Source organism: Rutilus rutilus (assembly GCF_951802725.1).
Source record: "Rutilus rutilus genome assembly, chromosome: 2".
In the NCBI taxonomy this organism is placed as follows: domain Eukaryota; kingdom Metazoa; phylum Chordata; class Actinopteri; order Cypriniformes; family Leuciscidae; genus Rutilus; species Rutilus rutilus.
Window position 1 is genome coordinate 10468267 of NC_140210.1, and position 10075 is coordinate 10478341.

The 10075-nt window shown below is 37.7% G+C and overlaps 1 protein-coding gene across 3 annotated transcripts in view; it reads left to right on the forward strand.

The window, feature by feature from the left end:
• Positions 1–9707, forward strand: part of psip1a (PC4 and SFRS1 interacting protein 1a) — a 121239-nt gene extending 111532 nt beyond the window's left edge. For all 3 annotated transcript variants that reach the window (XM_084401805.1, XM_084401807.1, XM_084401806.1), the window contains 2 exons: positions 9023–9110; positions 9188–9707. In XM_084401805.1, the coding sequence (XP_084257931.1) occupies positions 9023–9110; positions 9188–9218 (119 nt within the window). In that variant the 3' untranslated portion in view covers positions 9219–9707. The remainder of the gene's footprint in view (positions 1–9022; positions 9111–9187) is intronic.
• Positions 9708–10075: the final 368 nt, after the last annotated feature.

Genomic DNA, 10075 nt, shown 5'->3' on the forward strand with positions numbered 1-10075 from the left:
CTATGTTAAGCACCAACACTTCAAAATAATAATATTTGAAACTAGACTTCTTAGTAATTCTAAAAATATTACTATAAATTACAGCAACACCTCCTCCTTTGCCTTTCAGACGAGGTTCATGTTTATAACAGTAATCTTGCGGGGTGGACTCATTTAAAGTAATGTAATCGTTTGGTTTTAGCTAGGTTTCTGTCAAACACAGCACATCTAGATTATAGTCTGTGATCATATCATTAACAATAAGTGCTTTTGAAGTAAGGGATCTAATTCAGCAACCCAAGCTTTATCATTTGCTCATTTGTATTATATCTGTTTTTTATTTGTTGAACATCAATACAATTTTTACCCTTAGATGGGTTTGGCAGTTTTTTGTATGTCCTAATTCGGGGAACAGACACAGTCTCTATGTGATGATATCTAGGTGAAAGAGGCTCTATGTGATGGGATTTATCTGACCTTGGTGACGTGAGACAGCTAGCAGACGGTCGGTTTAGCCAGTCTGTCTGCTTCCTGACCTGAGCCCCAGATTGTCATGTTTGAGCTCTAAGACTATGTGCCATATTACTAGAGAGAAGAGCAGCACCATCCAAGGAGGGATGAATACCATCTCTTTTCAACAGGTCAGATCTGCCCCAAAAACTTTTCCAATTGTCCATGAATTCTATATTATTTTGCAGACACCACTTAGACAACCAGCCATTGAGTGAGGACAATGTACTAAGTATCTCATCACTCCTACGAACAGGAAGAGGGCCAGAGCAAATTACAGTGCCTGACATCGTACTTGCGAGTTCACACACCTCTTTACTACTAATTTTAGTGATCTCCGACTGGCAGATTTGAACATCATTAGTGCCGATGTGAATAATAATCGTAGAAAATTTACGATTAGCATTAGCCAGCACTTTTAAATTTGCTTTGACGTCAGGCGCTCTGGCTCCCGGCAAACATGTGACTATGGTGGCTGGTGTCTCTATTTTCACATTCCGTGTAATAGAATCGGCAATAACTAGGGCACATTCAACAGGATTCTCAGTGGGTGTTTCACTGAGTGGGGAGAATCTGTTTAAAGTTGTAATCGGAACGGAAGAGCAGTGTTTTGTCCCGCGACTACAGCGCCTCACAGTCACCCAATTGCCCTGCTGCACAGGCTCTACTACAGCCGGAACCGAACAATGTAAAGAGTTCACTAAGCTAGCCACATCTAAAGCAGTATCTAAAGTCGTTGCACTCTTACAATTAACCTCGATTAAAGCTTGGATGCGTGTCTCTAGTTCTGAAATCTTCCCCGTCAGCTTTACTATCTCCCTGCATTTATCACATGTAAATCTTATGCTGACAGAGAAGGATTTGCTAAACATGTTGCATGAGATGCAAGTAACAATAAGAGGAGAAGATGACATGACTCACCGTGTTTGTTGACTGATCCTACTCAGCTAAGTTGTTTGATGGACTTTTTGGTTTTATGGAAAACAAATAAATAAATATATAGAGCGCATGGATGGCACGCTAACAGGCTAGCGAATTACTAGCGTGTTGTGCTAGCAATAACGATTTAAATTGAAGCTAGCAATGTCAGGTTAATGTGTGATGTTGAGTAAGTTATATTTAGCAGTATAAACAACAAGGAATGATAGCAAATAATGATTCAAAACAGAAAGATATACGAAGCTTACAGACGCAAACCAACGCAACAGCAGCAGAAGCAATGAGGCAGACAGGAGCAATTGAAAATATGACATAAATCAAATTTTGAACTATGATTTCAAAAGTTATAAGCATTTTTGCAACAAAAAAAAAAGTATATATCTGGAACACTAGGTGGAGCTGTGTTCAAAATTCTCATGTCCCTTCAGGACATGGTGTCGATCATCCTACCAAATTTTTTGCTGATATGACAAATAGTTTAAAAGATATTGCAATTTATGACAAAATTCTAAATGTCGGACACCTGGTTCATCCAATCTCGGATAATTCAGTTTTCTGACAACCTGTTCAAAAGTTATTGGCCAAAATAGCCATTTTTCAAATCTCATGACCTGTATGTGGCGCTGTTCCCATCTTTGGCATGGACCCTCAGGTCATGGCTCCGGAGAAGAAAACCAATTTTCGTTTCGATTGATCAAAGTTTGGCCGAGCTATAGCTTCTGAACCAATTTTGGGTCAACCTCGTTAAGTTTGCGACATCATAACTTTTGAACAAAGATGAAAAAAATATAAATCTGTTCACTCATTTTTGTGCGGCTCAGTCGAAAGATCATTTGAGCAAATTTTGGACAAAATTGGACAAATATTTAAGGAGTAGCAAAAAAACTGAATACTGTACTTTTCAAAATAGCCACTACTGTAATGGACGGAGTGGAATCCGGTGTACTAAGTTTCATTTTTCTAGATCAAAGGGTTCAAAAGTTATAACTGTTATAAAAGTTATAATTTTTTTAACTGGTGGTGGCGCTATGGAGTTGGTCCTAGAGACTCCAAAATTGGTCCAATTACTTTTCATGACCATCTCTACAATTGTACCAAATTTCATAATTTTCCTACTTACGGTTCATAGGGCTGCCATTGACTCCCATTTGGGAAAAATAATAATAAAGTGAACTAACAGATAGAATAGATATTGTGATAAATGTCATGATAAATGTCTCGAAGATAAATGTCTATTAAGTTGTAAATATTGTAATGTTTAAATGTTTCACATAAAAGTGCTTTCACTTTTGGATGCAGGCTTTCAATTTGGACACGACAGCAATAATAGCCTGTGTTTACACTGGTGCAAAAAATCCGATATTTTATTCACATCTGACACAGATCGGAATTTGTTGCACACATGTAAACACAAAAATCCGCACGAGATCTGATTTTTTTTAATCCGATCTGAGCCACTTCCAAATGTGGCTTTGCTGTAATTAAACCAACAAGCTTCACTATTAGGTTACTCACTCACTCGCATGCTCACTTTCTCTCTCTCTCTTCTCTCTCTCTCTCTCTCTCTCTCTCTCTCTCTCTCTCTCTCTCTCTCTCTCTCTCTCTCTCTCTCTCTCTCTCTCTCTCTCTCGCTCTCTCGCTCTCGCTCTCTCTCACTCTGGTTAATTCATCCAAATTCATTAAAAAAAAATATAGCCAATCCGGGGCCAAGCCCTTGAAGGCACCGCAAGCTACAAGTACAGCAAGCACAGCAGCACATCAAGCACAGCAGCACATCAAGTACAGCAGCACAGAAAGTACTGTAAGCACAGCAGCACAGCAAGCATTTAAGCACCAACAGCAGTGCAGAGCCGGAAGAACAAAAACAGCAGAAATTTAATGTACATGTAAATGTGCATCAAGCACAGCAGTGCAGCAAGCATTTAAGCACCAACAGCAGTGCAGAGCCGGAAGAACAAAAACAACAGAAATTTAATGTACATGAAGAACAGATAGATTCAGAAGTACAGGTAGGATGAAACCAAAACACAGAATGAAGTAAAAACACACTTATTTCTAATCCAAGAGTAAGAAAGATTAGTACAGCTCGGATAATAAAGGAATTTAAAAGACAACTTTATGCATAACTTTAAAGTTGACCCACTCGGGACTCGAACCCACTATCTAAGGGTCAGGTGCCTGTCACTCATCTCATTGCGCCACTTGGCAGACTTGCATTTGTACAGCTGTCGGAATTCAATAGTTTCAAGAGAGAATCAAGTCAAAAATCAAGCATTTACTTCAAAAAGAATTTTGAAGTAAATGCTGAGCATATTGTATTAGATTAAAGTTTAGATTAAATCATCCAAAATTGGTCGTATTACTTCTCATTACCATCACTACAAAGTGTGCCAATTTTCATAATTTTCCTACTTGTGGTTCATAGGGCTGCCATTGACTACCATTCTGGAAGAAGAAAAATTATTTGTACATAAAAGCACTGCATGTTGTATGTGGCTGCTTCAGATGAGATCATTCTTAGGCACAATGCCTGGAAGAGATGTAACTTCTGCATCTTTTCCTGCCACAGTACCTCATGCGGTCTGGGCACGTGTCACACTGAGTTGCGAACCCACGATGCAAAGTATTCTTGATCCGTGGTGTAACACGTTGAGCTAATCACTCATGCATGTTCACCAGCCTGCTGAAGAGAGGTTTCAGTGAGAGAATGAGTTCACAAAAAAGTTCCATAACATGTTAACCAGACTAGCATGCTATGCTAATGTAGCTTATGGTTAACTTGATAGCTGAAGACCCACATTAGAAAGAATGGCAACTGGTTAGCATGCTAACCAAATAGCATGCTAAGCTAACTAGCATAAGACAACTAACACAGGCTAGATCAACTTCACAGAGGAATATCTCAGGAACGGTGGCAACTATTAAAAATCTGTTCACTCATTTCTGTGCGGCTCAGTCCAAAGATCATCTTAGCAAATTTTGGATAAAATTGGGCAAACTTTGTAGGAGGAGTAGCGAAAAAACTGTTTATCATTTGCTTCAATATGGCGGACAGTCACATTGGTGAAAAATGACAAATGAGATATTGTCGGAATCGGCATAAACCAAGGAACATAATGAATGAATTTTAACTATGTTTTCAAAAGTTATAAGCGTTTTTGCAAAATACCTTATATCACTGTAATACTTTTAGCACTGGTGGTGCTGTTTTCAAACTTCTCATGTCCCTTCAGGACCCCCTTCGGGGCTTGGCCCCTAAAAATACTACTTTATTTTACTTGACTTATTTTACTTATTTACGCTGTAGATAAACAAAAATTATTTCCGGACTGTATATCTGTTCCGTCAGATTTTGCACACAGATTTTGAGTCATGACAGCTGTTATCTTGTCCATGCTGGCAAATAATCATGACCACCTGACATGAATTATATAAATAATTTCAATAGCACGGCCATTAAAAACCAGGGTCTACCATGTGCATAGTAAAACGATCACAGAAAATCATTTTGGTCGGGAATTAATGTAAACACAGATATCGGATACCAGTCCTGCCTAAAGTGAATGTTAAAAGGCAGGCCAAAAAATCGGGTATGGTCAAAAGATCAGATCTGTGCATTAAAGGGATAGTTCACCCAAAAATGAAAATTAGCCCATGATTTACTCACCCTTAAGTCATCCTAGGTGTAAATGACATTCTTCTTTCAGACTAATACAATCAGAGTAATAATAAAAACCAATGCTTTATGATGACTTGAATAGCTATATATTTTATATATAAACTTTATATACAAGTCCATCAAAGTGCATCCATCCATGATAAAAGTGCTCCAAAAGGCTGTGGGGGGTCAATAAAGGCCTTCTGAAGCGAAGCGGTGTGTTCGTGTAAGAAAAATATCCATATTTAAAACTTTAGCGACTAAAATAACTAGCTTCCAGCAGACGGAAGGTGTCATATACACCTTGGATGACTTGAGGGTGAGTAAATCATGGGCTAATTTTCATTTTTGGGTGAACTAAGACTTGCAGTGTAAATGTATCCTTAGGGTGCTCGGGAGTGCCCGTGACAGACTTCTACCTGATAGTCAATGCAGAATTACATCTTAAAAATATGGACTCAGAAGACATCGTGGGTTTAGGGTGCCTTTTGGGACAGGGTCAATGTTGTATGTTGTACCCTGTTGTACAATGTTCTGCATCTTGTTTTTCTGCTATCAGTAATGTCAGCAGCTGAAAGGTGTGTTTGTTATTCACCTTGTACGGGTATGACAGTTTTAAAAGTAACTTTCCCTAAGACTGTATGTATATGTGTATATATATATATATATATACAGTCGTGCTCAGAATTAATAATACCCCTGGTAAATATGATCAAAAATGGCTGTAAAAAATAAATCTGCATCGTTTATCCTTTCGATCTTTCATTAAAAAAATTGGCAAAAATCTAACCTTTCATTGAAGTAAAAGAATTGAAAGTGGGGGGGAAATCACATTATGAAATAAATGTTTTTTTTTTTTTTTCAAAACACGTTGGCCACAATTATTGGTACCCCTAGAATTTTTTATGAGTAAAATATCTCTGAAGTATATTCTTATTAATGTTTACCTTTTTTTAGCACACCAGGGTGACTAGGAACATGAAATTGTCCAGCTATGACTTCTTGTTTCAAAGGAGTTTAAATATGAGGAAACACAAAGGCCAAATTCCCTTAATCATCCATCACAATGAGTAAACCAAAGAATATATTTCTGATGTGTAGCAAAAGATTGTTGAGCATCACAAAATAGAAAGTGGCTGTAAGAAAATAGCTAAAGAATTGAAAATCCCCATTTTGACCATCAGGGCAATAATTAAGAAGTTATAATCAACTAAAGATGTTACGAATCTGCCAGGAAGAGGACGTGTGTCTATATTGTCTGAATAGACGGTGAGGATGAAAGTTTGAGTGGCCAAAGACTCTTCAATAATCACAGATGGAGAATTTCAGAGATTACTTGAGTCTTGGGGTCAGAAAGCCTAATAAAAAAAATCAAACAACCCCTACATCCCCGCATGTTGTTTGGGAGGTTTTCAAGAAAAATGCTCCTCGCTCATCCAAAAACAAACTCCAGCATATTCAGTTGTCAGACACGACTGGAACTTCAAACGGCACAGGGTTTTGTGGTCAGATGAAACTAAAAAAAGAGCTTTTTGGCAGCAAACATGCTAGATTGTTTTGGTGCACACAAGGATAAAAAGTACCCCAATTTAATATACCATTGGATCTTTAATGTTGTGGGCATATTTTTCTGCTGGAGGTCCTGGACTTCTTATTCAGATACATGGCATCGTGGATTCTATCAAATATCAACAGATAAAAAATCAAAACCTGACGCCTTGTGCTAGAAATCTTATAATGGGGCTTGGTTGGATCTTCCATCAGGACAACGATCCAAAACAAACATCAAAATCAACACAAAAATGTGTTAGGGAGCACAAAATGAAGCTTCTGCCATGACCGTCCCAGTTCCCTGACCTGATGAGTGGAGTGAACTGAAGAGAAGCACCAACATGGATCTGGGAATCTGAAGGATCTGGAGAGATTCTGTATGGAGGAATGGTCTCTGATCTCTTGTCAGGTGTTCTCCAAACTCATCAGGCATTATAGGAGAAGACTCAGATGCAGATTTATTTTTTACAGCTATTTTTGATCATATTTACCAGGGGTGTGATTAATTCTGAGCACGACTGTACACTCACCTAAAGGATTATTAGGAACACCATACTAATACTGTGTTTGACCCCCTTTCGCCTTCAGAACTGCCTTAATTCTACGTGGCATTGATTCAACAAGGTGCTGAAAGCATTCTTTAGAAATGTTGGCCCATATTGATAGGATAGCATGGAGATTTGTGGGATGCACATCCAGGGCACGAAGCTCCCGTTCCACCACATCCCAAAGATGCTCTATTGGGTTGAGATCTGGTGACTGTGGGGGCCATTTTAGTACAGTGAACTCATTGTCATGTTCAAGAAACCAATTAGAAATGATTCGAGCTTTGTGACATGGTGCATTATCCTGCTGGAAGTAGCCATCAGAGGATGGGTACATGGTGGTCATAAAGGGATGGACATGGTCAGAAACAATGCTCAGGTAGGCCGTGGCATTTAAACAATGCCCAATTGGCACTAAGGGGCCTAAAGTGTGCCAAGAAAACATCCCCCATACCATTACACCACCACCACCAGCCTGCACAGTGGTAACAAGGCATGATGGATCCATGTTCTCATTCTGTTTACGCCAAATTCTGACTCTACCATCTGAATGTCTCAACAGAAATCGAGACTCATCAGACCAGGCAACATTTTTCCAGTCTTCAACTGTCCAATTTTGGTGAGCTCGTGCAAATTGTAGCCTCTTTTTCCTATTTGTAGTGGAGATGAGTGGTACCCGGTGGGGTCTTCTGCTGTTGTAGCCCATCCGCCTCAAGGTTATGCGTGTTGTGGCTTCACAAATGCTTTGCTGCATTGGTTGTAACGAGTGGTTATTTCAGTCAAAGTTGCTCTTCTATAAGCTTGAATCAGTCGGCCCATTCTCCTCTGACCTCTAGCATCAACAAGGCATTTTCGCCCACAGGACTGCCGCATACTGGATGTTTTTTCCCTTTTCACACCATTCTTTGTAAACCCTAGAAATGGTTGTGCGTGAAAATCCCAGTAACTGAGCAGATTGTGAAATACTCCCGTCTGGCACCAACAACCATGCCACGCTCAAAATTGCTTAAATCACCTTTCTTTCCCATTCTGACATTCAGTTTGGAGTTCAGGAGATTGTCTTGACCAGGACCACACCCCTAAATGCATTGAAGCAACTGCCATGTGATTGGTTGATTAGATAATTGCATTAATGAGAAATTGAACAGGTGTTCCTAATAATCCTTTAGGTGAGTGTATATGAAGATTTCAGATGCAAAAGCCTCTAAGTGCCATCTGAAATTTTCTTTTAGAATGATCATTTTTATCAAGCTTGTATATTTAGGTTCAGTAATTTCACTTAAATGACAATGAAAATTACCTATTAATTGTAATTTAAGTGAAATTACTGACCTTAAATATACGAGCTTGATAAAAATGATCATTCTAGAAGAAAATTTCAGATGGCACTTAGAGGCTTTTGCATCTGAACTCTTCATATATATATATATATATATATATATATATATATATATATATATATATATATATATATATATATATATATATATATATATATATTTCATGCAAATTATGAATTATACTCAAAACATGCAAATGGATATGACAATTAGTGTTTTGACATAATTTGAAAACATACTGTAATATTTGACCGTTATAATGATACAAGGCCTGGAGACCCAACTAACACTATGCGAACAGTACAAAAAAATATACAGCAGCTAATTTTTAGATGAAACCACCCACCACCAATCAATCACAACATATGTTTGGAATTACATTTTGCAGCATAAATGTATACATTTTTAGCCAAAGAAACCTTCAAAGAAATTATTCCAAAGTGTGTATATGTAAATTATTTGTTTAGTAAAAAACACAAACTTTGTTTGCATGTGTACAGATACCAAGATTTTGAATGGAGACTTCAACCCTGAAGAGGATGCTGAGACAAAGAGGGAGATATTTGGAGAGAATGTTGTGAAAAACAAGTAATAAAATCTTTTCAGATTTTCATCAAGTCCTAAATTATTTGCTTCTAGCAGTCTGACAAAAAATATTTTTGTAGTGTGACTAATTCTACGGAGGAGTCTGTCTGAAGATGTTGTTTGTTCACTGAAGAGCCACCAGATGCCAAGTGGAAGATCATGTCCATATTGCAAGCACCCTACAGATCATTATTTTTTGCACACACTGTAAAGACAAAGATGCTTTCCCAGATGGCAGTTATTCTGTTATAACTGTTTTCAGCTAAATGCAATTTATTCCAGAGAGCTCTGTTAGAATTACTGTTAACCAATATAACTATACGGCATAAAAAAAATAAAAGAAATTGTGCCATTGTATAATAGCAGATACATTAGCGTTAAAATATATTTGTGATATTTACCATACCTACTTGGTGTTTATGTTTTACATTTAAGTTTTACTGTAGCTTTGTTCTGCTGTTGCATCTCTAAAGTTATTTATTTTAATACAGGCAAATTAAGTTGATTCTTGCTTGTGTTTCAGTATTCATACACATAGTACTGCTGTCATAAAAACTGTGTTAGTCTTAATAAAGTAGTGTTTACTTATTTTACTTTTAACCATCTGGTACTGTTCTGTCATTAGTGACCAAAAAAAACAGTTTTTCATAAGAAATAAGAAATTTTGTCGCATTTGCTATCTGAATTTCAGCAGAGTATTGGTGATTTTTACGCACTATGCACCTTAGGTCCATACTCGGTGACCCCACTCTGTGGTTTTACGTGGTCTTCTGCTTCGTTTCTGCTATTCCTAAACGCTTACAGTTTCAAAATATAGCTGCAAGCAGCAATTATCGGGGCCAAGCAGAAGACGATGACAAGTCATGCCAACATGACTGAAAGTGTCAGACCAACTGCAACAATGAGCAATTAAAGACATTTAAAGAGGATTTTAGGCAAAATGGCTGAAAAATCATTTAAACAGTAAT